Below are 16,258 nucleotides of genomic sequence, written 5' to 3'. Positions count from 1 at the left end.
CTACCTTCATAACACCTTATGGAAGGTACTGCTTCAAACGTCTCCCATTCGGGATCACCAGCGCCCCAGAAATTTTTCAAAGGAAAATGGGAGAGACTCTCGAAGGGCTGCAGGGAGTTGCAGTCTATATGGATGACATCATTGTCTTTGGAGGGGACATGAGTGAACACAATGAGCGCCTGCAGAAAGTAATGGAGCGTCTAGAGCAGACATGGGCAAACTAAGGCCCGCGCGCCATATGCGGCCCGTTGGGCTTTTTAATCCGGCCAGCCGAATTATTATCGTATTATTATTAAATTATTTTTTATTTAAAGTAAATCTCGTTTGTCTCATTTTCCCCGCAATGCCCGCGTTTCCCCAATAGATGGCGCACTTCAGAGACATTGACGGTATTACTCCCTTCTTCACTTTTTCGCTTTGCCCTACGAGCCCTTCTGTAAAAATGAGCGGATCAAAGAAACGAAGAGTGGACAGTGAGTGCCGAGTGTTAAATACGCAGTGTCGGCAAAATATTTTTTCACTGAAGTCCGACCAAAGGCTGTATGCCTGTTTTGCCTAGAAACTGTGGCAGTTTTCAAAGAGTACAATATCAGCCGTCACTGCTTGCTAACTACGCTAGCAAGCAGTCAACGCAAGAAAGAGAGGCGACGCAAAACACAAAGACATACAGCAAATCACTTGACGACCTGCACAGATAATTCTGCCGTATGTTCTCTGATTTTGAAAACATTGAAAAGTCACTTCAGCTGGTCTCCTGTCCCCTGTCACAAGACCCTGAAACAGCGCCACAGGAGCTGCAATTGGAACTGATCGATCTAGTCTGACTCTATCCTAAAGGAGAAGTTTAATTCTCATAAACTGAATGACTTTTATGCTTCACTTAACACAGCCACGTTTCCAAACCTCCGGAGGACTGCACAGAAGATGCTGAGTTTTTTTTTGGCTCGACCTACGTATGTGAGCAGACATTTAGCGTCATGAACATCAACAAAGCCTGTCACAGATCCAAGTTAACTGACTGGAGTCAGCAGGCCTGAAATGCATGCTGAGAAAGACTGAGTTACATTTCTTGGGCCAAGTGATCAACAAAGATGGGGTACGACCGGATCCGGAGAAAGTGTCAGCGATCAATAAGCTCTCACCGCCTGAAACTCTCCAAGAGCATGATAAACTACTTGGGGAAATATATTCCTGACCTCGCCACAGTGGGTCAACCACTGTATGAACTGCTAAGATCAACATCAGTTTGGATTTGGGGTCCAGTGCAGCAGGCGGCCTTCGACAAAATCAAAGAGCTTCTCACAACATCCCTACCTTGATATATTATGATGCTAATATGAGCACAGTAGTCTCAGCTGATGCTAGCAGCTATGGAGTTGGTGGCGTCCTGTTACAGCTCCATGGTGAAGACTGGAGACCTGTGGCATTCTGTTCAAGATGACTAAGTGATGCTGAAAAAAGGTACGCTCAAATAGAAAAAGAGTGCCTTGCATCAGTGTGGGCATGTGAGAGATTTGAGAAATACCACAAACCCCTCATTCCACTGATGAACTCTCGAGACCTTGACAATACACCAGTACGCTGCCAAAGACTCCTCATGCGGCTGATGAGGTTCAACTTTGAGGCTGAATACGCACCAGGGAAAACGCTGGTTGTTGCTGACATGCTGTCCAGGAGCCTACAACAGGGAACGGGGCACAGCGAAGACAGCCACACAGATGTTGAGTGTTACGTTGCTGCTGTGATGAGCAGCATCCCGGCGTCACAGACAAAAATGGATGGCATCCGAGCAGAGACAGCCGCTGATGAGCAACTCCAAATGATAATCAGGTACATTAAGAATGGGTGGCCTGAACACATAACACGCACACAGAGCTGTGCAACAGAGTATTTTCCTGTGAGAAATGAACCGTCTGTGCATGATGGGTTGGTTTGTCAGTGACAACGGGCCACAGTTCAGCAGTGATGTTTTCAAAGACTTTGCCCGTGAGATGGACTTTGCATGTGTACTTTCTTCGCCTTGTGTAGGACTCTCTTTGGCTCAAAGCATGTGACCTCTAGCCCCCACATCCCACAGGGCAATGGACGTGCAGTGAACCTGCAGTGCAAACAGCCAAAAGAATGCTGAGACAAAAAGATCCACTACTGGCTCTTATGATCTACAGATCCTCACCGCACAGCAGCACTGGTGTCAGTCCGGCTGAACTATTAATGGGCAGGAAAATCCGAACAACTTTACCAACTCTGACTAAAGTCCTGCAACCAAAATGTCCGAACCAACAGCACGTCAGAGCTAAGGATGCTGTTGAGAAGAGTAAGCAAGCTTTCCACTACAACAAGCGACATGGTGTGAATCCGCTCACACCACTGCAGCCAGGAGGCCCTGTTCTCACTAGGAGAGACAATCGGAAGACTTGGTCCACACCTGCGGAAGTGGCTGGGGAGAGTTCAACTGAGTGATCATATGTCATCGTTACAGAGCAAGGAGCCCTGTACAGGCGAAACCGTCGCCATCTCCAAGCACTGCCTGATATGAGGTCCCCAGTCGAACACTCTACAAAACCAAATGAACCAGATACTCAGGCGAGCTCTAGATTAGCTGTCCTGGTCCAAAGGTGACCCCTAGTGGACTATCTCAAACCAGGTCTGGTAGAGTTGTTAAACCTGTTCAGAGACTGGATCTGTAAAGGACATTATGGTTACGTTGTTCATGAGGAAGTCTTATATTGTATTGATAAATACAATGTTATTTGTTAAACCTGTTCTGAGTCTATAAGGGGAAGTTACCATTACCTGCATTGCAGAATTTATGTTGCATGCATTAATAATGATGGGGTTCAAAAGTAATTAAAGGGGGGAGATATCAGAGAATGTGTTTTGCGACATGTATTTGTTAATAGATGTTTTACGACAGTTAGAGTCGTACATCGATTTCATCTCATCTCATCTCATCATTTTAGAATAAACACATAAGTTTATTACAATAAGCGACAGAAGTTTATTCAGTTGTTTGCAACGCAGCTAAGGACAGCAGGAGAAAGCCGAAATCGCTAAAGAATCACAGAATTAGAACGCATGGGAAAAGGAAAAGATCAAAAGGGCTACCGGTAAGCTCACGACTCTGGAGACTGTTTTAAATATGATCACTGGCTACGTAGTAGTCTGTGTCTATGGGCTAAAATCTTTGTGTAGTTATTAACCTGTGGAAACTATTTAAGAAACCTTGGTTGAAGATGTATACATTAATGGAGTGTATAAGTATTAGTTAGAGTATAGCAAATTTCGCTTTATTGAAATGCAAGGGGTGAATGGTTCTAAAAGTAAAACTGGCTTTCTGTTTATTCAATGCCTAATTTACACAATATTTACCTGGGTTGTTAAATAACAAATTAATGGTTCATGTAAATATACTTACCCTTTGCCTAATTAAATGTACTTGGTTGTACTTTGTGTTATTTGATGGGAAATACTGAACTTTGTTTACATTGTCTTATTGACATTGTTTTATTTTGTATGTTTAAAGGTTTTTCACCTTCCTTGTCTACTGGTCAAATAAATTGAAGAACGAGTGAAATCCTGAGTCTGGTGAAGTCCTTCCCTTTTCAAGTGTGGGAAGCCATGTTGTTTTAAATACACTTGACATACATAATTATATATATGTATGTATTCTATATATACTATAAGAAATCTGTCACAGGGATACGAACACAAGGAAGCCACGAACGATCACGAACTGACAAAGAAGAACACACAGAACACAGGGTGTGTATATATCAGACAGGGGAGGAGACAACGAGACACAGGTGAACGACATTAGGGGAGGCAGGTAATCACACTGGGGAAGCACAGGAGGGTAGGAAGTGAAGACGCCTGAAATCTATCTATCTATCTATCTATCTATCTATATGGATAAGAAAAACAAGAAAAATATTTATTTGTTTTTATTGAAGCAAACATTTACATGAGATAATTATAATAAAAGAAAGGGAGAGAGATAGAGAGAAAGAAGGAAGGTTGTATTATTATTACTATTGTTGTTAAACTTTAAATGTAGACCCTGAGGTAAAGTAGGCAAAATGAGGTAGAAGTAGATTGAAATTGAAACATGGATGTAAAGAGATATCTACATACCTGCAGTGAAATATTGTTTATTTGATATTATTTTTACATATTATATATACAGTTTATATTGCTATGTTTTATTTTTTGTTATTTCTGAGAGTAAGAGGATAGAGGGGATCGTTTAAAGGTTGGTTGGTTCATCTCACAGGCTGAGAAGCAGAGAACATTTGTTTGATTGTCATATATTAAAATTATCTATAATTTGTTCAAAGATATATACACTGACTGTTACATGGTCAGCTATTTGGAAGGATTTCATTTACCGTAATTTTCGGACTATAAACCGCACTGGACTATAAGCCGCAGGTTTTTTAATGTTTAATTACCATATGTAAGGGTTCGTGCACAGAGGGGATTGTCGGGAAAGAGGCGGCTGTTTGAGGAAGCTCCCATTTATTAACATTTCAACAAACAAGTTGCATATTTGCATAACGTCAATGGCTAAATTAAATGTTTATTTAAAAGTGCAAAATAAAGTGCCTGTAACACGACAGTAAGCGCGTAAGCATAAAGTTGCAGTAACACGGCTGCTTAAAATATACGGTAATCAGCCTACCAGAAAAGTCATTAATCCTCGTCTTCATCTTTTAGGCTAAGGTGCAGTACACGGCCGCCTTCCGGAGGACTGTAACCTGTAAAATCCATAGATTTAGGAATTCCCCTAGTGGCCGTTAGCTGTAAAAATCCATAGATAAGCCGCACCTTTATATAAGCCGCAGGGTCGAAAAATGGGGAAAAAGCCGCGGCTTATAGTCCGAAAATTACGGTACTCGAATCCTTTCTGTGAGGTAAATGTTGAAGAGGATTGTCTGGAAGGATGCTCTGCAATCCATTAATTAAATCAAATGAATTGGACAGGGCCTTCATCCCTATAGGACAGGCTACCACAACAACCTGAGAGACGAGAGAGCACAGAAAACTCTGGGGAAGAAGAAAGGGCCGAATCTGGGAGATGGTTCCACAAGAGAATAGCCTGATAACTAAAGACAGCTGAGTTAAGTAGGGTGCTGACCAGGACTTTCGCTCTCTTTCACTCCCCTGAAGACTTTAAGAACAGTGTCACGGTCAATGTGTATTTCTGTGACATGACTGTAATGTAATGATATTGAGGTCTCAGGTTGGTCACATTTAATTTTACAGTTTTAGTTACACAAAAACTGTCTATAGTTCCAAAATGATAACCTGGCTAATAAGTGACATTTAGTGCACACAGGAGCTGCTGGTTCCTGATGTGAAGAAATTAGCTCCAAAGGATCAAAGCAGCCATTCTGCACCACACTTGCACCTGAAGCTCCACTCAATGACAAATTAAACTTGACATGATCATTTATACAACTATCATTTAAATATGTTGCATAATTTCACTTAAGTCTCCTTGAAGAGCATTTTTTTTACATTGGGCAGCAGTGAGACTATTAAGGCAATCAACCAACAGCAACCCATAGAGCCCTGACAGCACTGTGATCATGTTGTCAGGACTTCATGACCAGTGAAGGTCAGTCACAAGGCATCACAGTGTCCTACAATTCAACCATGTCTGTCGATGTAAATTTAATCAAAATGACAGTGAATGCAATTTGATGGCTATGTCTGTGGACATGCATGTTACTTTGGAGAAATATGTCCCAGCATCACAAGCTTTCTGCACCTTTTCTCCTCCCTCCCATCAGATCATCCATCATGTTTGGGTAGATGAGGCTCTGAGACAGCAGAATGGCAGGTTGGACAAACAGTTTATGCGGTTGATGACCTCCATGTCACAGAATAAAACCCGGCTTTTGTCACCAGCAATATTCGTCTTCAGGTCGGTGAGTTTCTCCAGGATCTGTTGGTGCTCTCGGCCCCGTTTCACACCTCTGAAGTACAGAACAGCAGCCAAGTGCTTCCTGCTGCAGGAGGAACACAGAAAACACACCAGTAAATAGTCTAATCTCATTTATTCAGGCCAGGGGTGAAAGTACTCACATTACTTATGTAGCGTATGTACAATGTTAATACCACAGTTGAAACACAAACCAATACAAATTGAAGATGTCCTAGGAGTGACAAGAGTAAGAAGAAAAATGTGTCCAAGTTTACAGAATAACAGCACTCTGAATGAGTTTACAGAATAACAGCACTCTGAATGAGTTTACAGAATAACAGCACTCTGAATGAGTTTACAGAATAACAGCACTCTGAATGAGTTTACAGAATAACAGCACTCTAAATGAGTTTACAGAATAACAGCACTCTAAATGAGTTTACAGAATAACAGCACTCTAAATAAAGGTAAAGTTTAGTTTTCACTGTTGAATTAAGTTTAGTTTTGAATGTTTGAAAGTCTGCACTGTACGCTCCGTGTTCTTAATATTACCAGTTTTAAGTTTTACATTTTATTTCATCATTTCAGATGCAATACACTAGGAACAAATGAAGTGACTGTATTTCATTGCATTTACTGTGCTGAATTTACTTAATAGTTTTACATAATTTTGGCCCACTTTAAAGGCCACAATATTACACATTAACATTGCTTATTATATTACAGCTCTCTGGGATGTGCTATTGTAAGTCAACATTCAGCGGTCAGTTATTTTCAGCAGGTTTTAACAGCCGGTAGGATAGAGAAGTGACTGGAAATCCAGATAACTAAACTGCTGCCATTTGACATACATGTGACCTCACAAACTATGAATGCTGGGAAGTCCTGGCAGAGTGAATTTTTGGGGCAGAAATATGGACAAAAAAGTCAGCATTATTTTGACTTCACGAGTTCTATTTAGTTGTGTCATTACAATCATTGGTTATGTTTTCCAAAATTTCCCAAAAAATAAAAATTAGAAACCCTGGATTGAATGAAAGGTGTTTACCTGATGTCTGGGTAATGCAACACCAGAGACCATACACGGTCCTTTATGTCCATGGTGTTTTTCTGTCCAATGATGCCGCTCAGCTCAACTCCTAAAGGATGTAGCCATTCATGAGTTGAATTCTATGAGATGGAAAAAAAGGAAACAGACTTAAACTGCTGCTGGGTTTAATTTTGTGCAGAAATGGACGATTTACTGTTTTTTAATTCATCATTCTTTTCAAGGCAAAGTTGACTTCAGCCAATCAGAGTAGCTGCTTATTCTGGATGCTAAAATGACTCACTAGTTCTTAAATGGGACATAAGAGAATGAATGAGAGATGAAAGAATAACAAGTAAAATAGTAAAAATGGTTTAGTTTGTGGATCACTCTTAACTTAAAGACATCATTATTTATTTCAAAATCTGTAATTACAAGTGTGTGTATGTGTTTATGTGTTAAATACTGCTAAGTTTGTCCTTGGTGAAACCTTGGCAAAACAAAATCACACACCGTCATTTCAGGATTTTAGCTGCTGTGTAAAAAGGGGATGTATTGAACCCTTTTCTCTTTCTAAAACAGAGACTGAGGTACAAGATTTTCACCCAGCAAGTGCAATTTTAAGTTTGAATCTGCAAAGAAACCATAGAAAGATGGAGTGCAGCAGGAAGCACAAGGTTTCCAACTGAAGTGTAGAGAATTTGAAGCTGCACAATATTAAAATACTCAAGTATCAGTATCTCTACTATTGCTGAGTAAAGTACTTTAGAGTGAGAGAGTTACCATCTCCTCAAACAGCTCCGGGAGTCTGAGACCCAACTGCTCATGGATCTTGCTGGCTGCTTTCTGGTGTTTCTGGTTCTTGCATGAGTAGTCGTTTCTCATCAGCTGGCTGACGTATTCTTTCACCACATGATAGTGCAACTGTCTTGCCAACTCCTGTTATTGAGGAATAAACATGAGCTGTGATGTGATGAAAACACGACAGGGACAAAATTGGGAAATGAATGTGTGCATAGAAGTGCAGTGTGCAGTGAAGGAGTGTCTGGTGCAATTACCACTACAATGGTGGAAATGCTGCTAATTTCAATTAATACTTAATTAGATTTTTGGTGTAATTCAATGGTTCTTGAAAACTGTTGAATGATTTTCCATAATTTCCTTAAAATTTCACTAGTTGAAGATGCAAAGTTTACAACCATCAGCAGCAGCAGGAATTCTGTTATGAGAGCAAGACAAATGACAGCAAATGCTTGACTGCAGATCATTTGGCAGGTGATCTATCATCAGTAAGAGGCTGTGCTCCTTTCTGTGATTAGAAATGATTGATCGGGTAAGAGGTTGATAAATTCTTCTGCTTTCTGCCTGGTTTCTCACCTGGGCATGTGGAGGCCGAATCAGAGCGCAGTGCTGGGAAAGCTTCTCTATACAACTACAAAGCTTTTTAAAGTCATCGTCATCGGTGAGCCACTTCCTGGTCAACATTCTCCCCAGGTATGGCTGGAAAACATCACAGACACAGTTTCAATCCCATTTAGTCATCAGTGAAACCACTCAACCTTCTCCAATGGTCAAATACTCACATTTGTGAATTTTTGGAGTGAACAAAATCATGTTGAATCTGATATCTCCTCTGTCATTTTTCAGATTACAAAACACCATTAAGATAATTTGGCTAAATAGCAAACATGTGCTATTAAAAACATGAAGAATGTTCGCTGTGCCAGATCTGTCACAGTCAGAGATGCAGTTAGTTCATATTAGGAATACAATTTGATACTGACAGTAGATAATGATGAGTTAAGTCAATTTATTTCATTTTAAGCATGGAGGATCAGAATTCAATATAAATGTTGTAATGATTATGACAGACACTGATGTAAGTATGTTGTGTTTTCTCTGGTACTGTTTGGTTGGGCTGTTTGAGCACAAACACAACTTTCTTTGGTTTTGCTTCAGTGTTGTGTTATGGTATGCATCGGGCTGTGCCAGATTCATTAAATACTGGTGCTGGATGAGTTTGGACAAACATTTCATTCTTGAATCAATCTCTATTGCAAAGTTCTCAGCAAGAAGCAAAGAACATCATTTTTCATTTCCTCTTTTAGAAACCACAACAAAACAAAGTGGTTGTGGAACTGAAACCAGGCTTTGACCTAAAATAATCCAATCTGAGGCAGTAAGTTTTTTATCTTCACACTCGTTTTACCTTAACATGCTCTTTGAACTCTTCCTCCAGATCCTTGATCCGTCTGTCAATCAGCCACTTCACCTCTTTTCTGAAATCTTCCACCTTTTCTGGGCAGTAGTCCCGGTATCCTTCCATATGCTGCCTGCAGGAGGAGTTCAGTTCATTATTCTGCATATACCCAATCAGGTCTGAATGCAGCCATATAACAAGCAGGAACAAAACTAAACATCAAAACAAAAAACAAAACATCTGCCAATTCTCCTCTTTTCAAAGGCAACATTATATTTTCAGCTGATGACCAGGTGTCATCATCACTACATTTGCCTACATTGAGACAAAGACAGCTAGCTTTAGTCAAATGTTAGAATAGGGGATCATAAAACAACATGTAATGCGTGACAAGATTATGATCATTATTAAAAATATGATTTTATTATCTTCACAAACATTTCCAGGCCTTGAAAAGTTAAGTAAAGTAAAAGAGTTTTCCAGGGTTTTTAAGACGTTATAATCCCTGATTAAAGGAAACCCATGCCCAAATTATTGAAAGAGCATAAAAAAAAGGTCAAAAAGAAATTCCTGTTTCTGGATACTCATCCTGAGCTGCCACATAATCTAACAAATATCTTCTCTGCCAATAACCTCCTTTGTTTTTAAACAGGGAAAGGTGGACTAACCTTTCTGGTGTCGGCTTATCACCTTCTTGCACGAAAAGGATTAAACTGATTTTTCATTTAAAGTCTCAATTGCTATTTTAACATAAAGATTTGAGTTGAATTTGCATAGAATATTCTAGAATTTATCTAGGATTGACATTGTATTTGCCAGCTGATGAAAACTACACTTGTGTGCATGCGTTAATGATCTATCCAAAAATAGCAGCATAAAACATCTATAAGGTTCTCTAATATTTCTGTGTTGTCTGCAGTTTTCAAAGAACTGAAAATCAGCCTCTCAGAGGCTACATGCTGTTTTTACAAAAAGATCCCAGTTATTTTGTGGCAACATTGGTTGAAAGCAGAAAACAAACAGTTAAACAACACATATTGTCTGATGCCAGACTTGGGAGGCAGGAGGCGGGTTTTGACAGGAGAAAGTTTCACAGTGTTTCAAGGGTTTCCGGGAAACAGTGAGACTTACTGTAAGTCACTGAAGCTGTTGATGTACGTAATCTGATACTCTGCCCGAAGCTCCTCTGCAGTGCTGCAGTGATCCCTGAACTTTTCATCAAAGCTGCAGGAGATAAATGTAGTTTAAAGGCGGACAAAGCTGATTAGCGCCTATCAGACAGCAGGGAGGTTTCAATTTCTAATGTATTTGACCTTTGAATGTATAGTACATCAGATAAGACATATTCTATCTACTGACATTTTGTAATACCTTAATGGAGACTTTATGTATCAAGAATATTTCTCAAATGAGAGTTAATGCAAAAAAGACATATACAGTACATAAATTGTGAACACACCAGAGGCTGGGTCCTGGATGGGAGATATGTCCCCTTCTGCTGGTTGCACTCTGGACTACAAACTCTAGAATGGCGGCCATAAAAAGACTACAAAGATGGTGTACAAGGTGCCACACCTGTGGGACATCAGGGTGATTACCACCCAACATGAGTCTCTGCCAGGACAGGTTGATAGACTGGTCATGGGTTGGTAAAACCTTGTTATTTTTGGTTGGTGGTTTTGAAAGGTATTTGAAGAGACTTATGTTTTGCCTTTTTAGAAAAGGACACTCTCTGTTGAACTTTTTGGCCCTGTGGAAATTAAAAGACTTTTTGGTTTGGTGTCAATTTTGACATCCGTGGCACTGCCTGACCCTGACATCCCGAGGAACAGCATGATGTCACAATATATATAGACAAAGCACAAAAAGTAAGGAAATTAGTTTTTTGTAGATTACTTCTTTGTTGTAACAATCCTTCTTGGCAATAAATCTTATACCATTGGAAAGCCTGATTATTACCTTTTTAAATGATGCCACATTTGTGAGGAGCATGCAATTGTGGGATGAGCAGCAGAGCTGAGTATGTGGGTTGTGGCCATGAAAATTTTGCCAAATCTGTGCCAATGCCAAACAGCTTTTTTTTTTTGCTGTTGCTATTGACTCTTGTGTTGAGCTTCTGTTACCTCCTGGTGTGGATCGTAGGGTTGAAATGTGGAGAAGACACAGAGAACGCTTTGCGGATTGCTGCACCGATACAGTAACATCTTTTGATGCGGCATCTCGCTCACCGGAAAAAACAGGCTTGTCATCATTGGAGGTAATCTCAAGGCAGAGATATCAAGATGATATCTCTACAGTCTGGGACCAAACTCTATCCTCCCCCACACAGTGAGGTTTATCAGAGACTACCTCCAGAATTTGGGAGTGGAGAGGATGGAATGGACTGCCAGCAGTCCTGACCTCAACGCCTATTGAACACTTTGTGGGATCAGCTTGGGCGTGCTGTTTGTCCTAGAGTGACCAACACAACCACGTTGGCTTAGTTGCACCAATTACTGGTTGAAGAATGGAATGCCATCCCACAGCAGAGTGTGTGACCAGGCTGGTGACCAGCATGAGGAGGAGGTGCCAGGATGTTGTGGCTGTGTATGTTTTGTGTATGGACAGTCTTGTTTCATCAGACTCCAATCCACCAAACAACACTAAAGAAGAGTCAACAGTAAAAAAAAAGCTGTATGGCATTGGCAGAGAAGATTTGGCAAATTCTACATGGGCGCAACCAACAAATGCATGTTCCTCACAAATGTGGCACCATTTCAAAGGGAAATAAGTAGGCTTTCCAACAGTATAAGATTTATTGCCAAGAAGCATTGTTACAACAATCCTTACTTTTTGTGCTTTGTTTATTTCTATTTTAAGAATATTTTGGAATATTTAACAATTCTTTGTTCATTCGACCTTTCAAATAAATTGTGGAAGAGTGCTCTACTTTTAAGCTAAGATAACATAAACTGATGTCTGCTGTGACCTCTGACCTCTTTGGAAACAGTTTCAGCTCTTCAAGGCAGGAGGAGATGACTTTCCCTTCCAGCTCAGCATCAATTTGTTTGGAATTCTTTACGTTTGAGTCAAATTTCTGTGGAGAAGAGCAACAACCAGAAATCAACATGTGAAGCAACACAGAGCTGAAGCTCTCTGCAGCCCCCTTTTGTCTGTGCGACTGTCCTACATTGTTTTTTCAAGGAATAAAATCTCACTCACAAACCATCCAGCTCACTGGTGTCATTCCAAGATTCCTCATTCATTTAAGAACATGTTATATTTATTGTTGATTTATTTACTGTTTATTTACTGTCTAATTAATGATAATCTTGTTGCTTCAACTGAAGTCCTGCTCTCTATACCGACGCAGAGAGAGGAGAAACTAGGCAACAACAACACTGATGACATTATCTTTTATTAGAAAGAAGAGCGGCCTACCACCCGGATGTCCATGGGAAACTTGGAGCTTGGGAACCCATCGTCACCCTTCTCTGGCAACTTCCTTTCGCTCCAAACGTCCTCAATTTCCATTTCAATGAGTTTGTCCAGTGAAGATCCTATATCCTCCTACAGGAAGATAGACAGCGAGAAGAATGGATGAGTGATTGTTTTCTACCAGAACCCCGGTGACTGACACTCAACCAACACTGACCTGACAAAACAGAACCATAACTGGACTCAATTTCATGCCTCAGAAAGGTCAATGGTTTGGACTTCTGAGGTTGCGCTGATGAACATTGACTTTGGTGTGTTGGTTCAAAAATAGATTCATGTAGCAACAACTGATTAAATGGTGAATGGTAACAACTGTCAGCTGAATTTTGAGCATTTAAAGCCTATACATGAAAATTGCAATAATTTGCTCCTGATGCAGTTTAGGTGCACCCTTGCATTAGGCTGGGATCATTGTGATTTTCAGGCAGTATGAAATGCTTTCCTGCTCATAGAGTATTAGACAGCTGTGCCGGACTCACTTCAGCTCCCTGATGGAGATGACCATGCATAAGGACCATGGACATACTGTATACATTAACCTGGATAAAGAATACTAAGGAGGACTCTCAGGTCTTGGTGGAATCTACAAAAAGTTTTAGCCAAGCATCTTCATCACCTTCATTCTACAGCAGTACTTCTCTGTGAGCTGATCCAAAAAGTTGTCCTCCAGCAGCAGCCCGGTGCTTTCACACTCTCCAATCTCCGGCTGCAGGGATGGACTTCCGATGATTCTATCACTGTCAAACGATACAAATGACATGGACCTGAAGAAACTTGTTCAAAAGTATGCAGATCTCGATCAGGAAAGAGGTAAAGTCAGTGATTTGAGTGTTTTGTGCAGGTGTGTGTGTGAGAAAGAATTGAGGGATTAAGTGAGGGTAATAGTGAGTGAGGGGGGCAATAAGTAAGGAGTTGGAGAAAGAAAGTGAAAGCATAAGAGATTTCAGTTCCACATTTAACACCATTGCTCCTGTGAAGTTGGTTCAGTACTCACAGGAAGTTGGTTTAAATGCAATCTGTGTCGGTGGGTTTAAAATGTTAATGTAACAGAAGACAAAGTTGGTAAACATGTTTCACTGCCTAAGCTCCTGAACACTGGCTCCCCCTAGGAATGTGTGCTTGAAAGCTCCTTTACTGTACTGTCTATACACAAACAACTGTAGATCACATTCTGAGTCAGTAGATGTATAGCTTTGCTCATGACAATGAGGGCCTGGGATGGACTTCCGATGATTCTGTTACTGTGAAGAGATACGAATAACATTGTACAGCACAGCACCCAAAGACTGTAGTAAACATGTTGCTTCATGCCAAGGAACTGAAGAAACTAGTTCCAAAGTATGCAGATCTTAATCAGGACAGAAGTACAAAATAAAGTCAGTGATTTGACAGTTTGTGCATGTCTGTGTGGCTCCCCATAGGAATGTGTCTTATTTCAGAAGGAACACTAGCCACAGTCTCCCTCTCTCCATCAATGGGCAAGTTGTAGAGAGTCTCTTCCTTCCCGTTTCTTGGGACTACCATCCACAAATCCCTATCAAGGCATTTCAACACCAATCTCAAAATCGGTAATGCCCACCAGGAGTCAAGTAAGTAAGTAAGTCGCTTTGGATAAAAGCGTCTGCTAAATGATCGTAATGTAATGTAATGAGTCACTCTGAGCGTGGCTCAGGATAGTAAACGGTTCTCTTGGAATCTAAAGGTTCCTTGTTCGACTCCTAGAGCCAAAGTGCTGTTGAGCAAGACACTGAACGCCTAACTGCTCCTGATGTGCAAGTTGGCTCCTTTCATGGTTTGCCCCGGCCATCACTATATGAATTGTAAGCCAATTGTTTTGGCTAAAGTTGCTATATGAGTGCAGAGTTATTATTACAGTTATTGAACAACACGTTTTCAGACGCATGTCAATGTACCGGTTTGTATCAAAGTCCAAGCCGAGTTGCATGTGATTTCTGTTTACGTCAAGTTGAGTCTCAAGTTGGCCAATTTGTGACACAATCCCAAATTGAGTCAAGGCATGGAATTTGAGTCCACATAACTCCAAAATATGAAAAAAAAAATAGGGATCATCAGGAATATTCATTGTTGAAATTATGTGCATGTGACCTTTACCATGCGGTTTAATTTTAGTTTAGAAGTAAGCTTTAGTTTTGTTCAATTAAAAGTGTGTTTTCTCAAATGAATATGACAGTGGGATCTATGTAACCTAGAACACATTGCTCAGGTTGAACCTTTCCACTCCTAACAAATCCAGGGTGCTCTGACCTCTGGTAGTCTTTGATGATCCATTTGAGCAGAGCGTAGAACTCCTTCAGCTCTGTCACCTGCTGCTGCAGTTCCTTTAAGTGCTGTCCCACAATGCCGTGGTAACTCTTCACATAGGTGCTGAAGACCTTGAAGCTGGGTGGGTAGGAGCACCGCAGCTCCTTCTTCACAGTCTCCAAATCCTCCACCATGGCTTTTCCTAGGAGGCCCAGGTGGACCGACAACCAGGAGCCATTCTGCTCCCTGCTCTCTAAAGGAATGCTCTCCAGCTTGGCCTTCACCCCCTCAGACACTGCCTCAACCCAAGCCTCCATCCAATTACCAGGGTGGTACTTCTTATGGGGCCCAACCGCATCCTTGTCCTCCTCTTGGATGATGCGAGCCACATGCACCAGCAGACCCTTGTTTCTGGAGGGAGAGGAGTTGGGGTCACGTACTATGTCCATCACCTTGTGTCTGAGATCTTTATAGAGGAGGCTGAGGTCCTTCTCCTTCTTGGCCAGATTCATGGGGGAGTCCTTCCCACACTGCTCAATCTCCTGCTGGACCTCCTGCCGTAGTGAGAGCAGATTCAAGTGGGCCTCCTCCAGCTCCTCCTTGTCAATCAGCTGACTGATCTGTATCACTAAAAAACAACAAAGAGCCCGGTCAATCTCTCCAAAGGGTTTGATAAAAATCTTAATGAATATAACCACAATTTTTACACCTTTACTTGCTCTCCCAGTTTTTCTATATGTGCTTACCCTGGTTCCTTCACAGGACACCAGATAAATGGACGCAATAAGCATCTTAGTTACAGTGCATTCAATGAACGTTTTGTGACTCGGCTCATTTACATAATCATTCTTATGAAAATACGGTGCTAAATTGAAAACACGTAACAATGCAGCATATTCAGCTCTGGATGCATGCTCAGTAAATCTTGCCCGAAATGTTCCCCATCAAAAAGAGCACATCGTGCATTGAAAAACACAGTCAGCATTTTAGAGCAACTGATGAGTGCTCAATATTCAACAGGCAAATCAACAACTAAAACTACTTAAGACACTACCTGAGAGTGGAGTGTTTGGTATTTCTGGAAGTGTGTAAGACTCCTCTATCTCCTCACACACCTCCTCCCCCTCTTCTTTCTTTTCCACCATTAAGTCGTCTTTGAAAGGGGTGAGCGCCCCCTGTCTGCAAATCTTTGCTTTGATTCTCTTACTGCCAAACTCCAGGCTGCGGCGGATGGACGCTCCCCGCTTGACCAAAGAATCACTAATCATCATTGTGGGATCTAAGGATGGAAAAAATTGTATTTAGCCAATAATGCATCACTAGCTAACACTGGGCTCGTGCCATCTTTTTGATTGGCTCTTCAAGT

At 41.0% G+C, this 16,258-nt stretch overlaps 1 protein-coding gene across 7 annotated transcripts in view; it reads right to left on the bottom strand.

Annotated features, from left to right (window-relative positions):
- The window catches only part of LOC143012716 (exocyst complex component 3-like), a 40,189-nt gene that overhangs the window by 19,977 nt on the left and 3,954 nt on the right, over positions 1-16,258 (bottom strand). For 3 of the 7 annotated variants that reach the window (XM_076165985.1, XM_076165984.1, XM_076165982.1), the window contains exons 4-14: positions 15,947-16,171; positions 14,896-15,520; positions 13,247-13,367; positions 12,574-12,702; positions 12,129-12,229; positions 10,285-10,377; positions 9,163-9,286; positions 8,331-8,453; positions 7,737-7,892; positions 6,975-7,096; positions 4,133-6,011 (exon numbers count right to left, since the gene is read on the bottom strand). In XM_076165985.1, the coding sequence (XP_076022100.1) occupies positions 5,801-6,011; positions 6,975-7,096; positions 7,737-7,892; positions 8,331-8,453; positions 9,163-9,286; positions 10,285-10,377; positions 12,129-12,229; positions 12,574-12,702; positions 13,247-13,367; positions 14,896-15,520; positions 15,947-16,171 (2,030 nt within the window). In that variant the 3' untranslated portion in view covers positions 4,133-5,800. Of the gene's footprint in view, positions 1-4,132; positions 6,012-6,120; positions 6,159-6,974; positions 7,097-7,736; positions 7,893-8,330; positions 8,454-9,162; positions 9,287-10,284; positions 10,378-12,128; positions 12,230-12,573; positions 12,703-13,246; positions 13,368-14,895; positions 15,521-15,946; positions 16,172-16,258 lie in introns of those variants that run through there. The other 4 variants (XR_012965073.1, XM_076165983.1, XM_076165987.1 and 1 more) reach the window with 3 other exon arrangements.

This window comes from Genypterus blacodes, unplaced genomic scaffold (assembly GCF_046128005.1).
Source record: "Genypterus blacodes isolate CSIRO-AG114 ecotype Tasmania unplaced genomic scaffold, CSIRO-AGI_Gbla_v1 ptg000154l_1, whole genome shotgun sequence".
NCBI lineage: Eukaryota > Metazoa > Chordata > Actinopteri > Ophidiiformes > Ophidiidae > Genypterus > Genypterus blacodes.
Note: the sequence above shows the minus strand (reverse complement) of the source record. Positions and strands in the feature narration are given on the sequence as shown.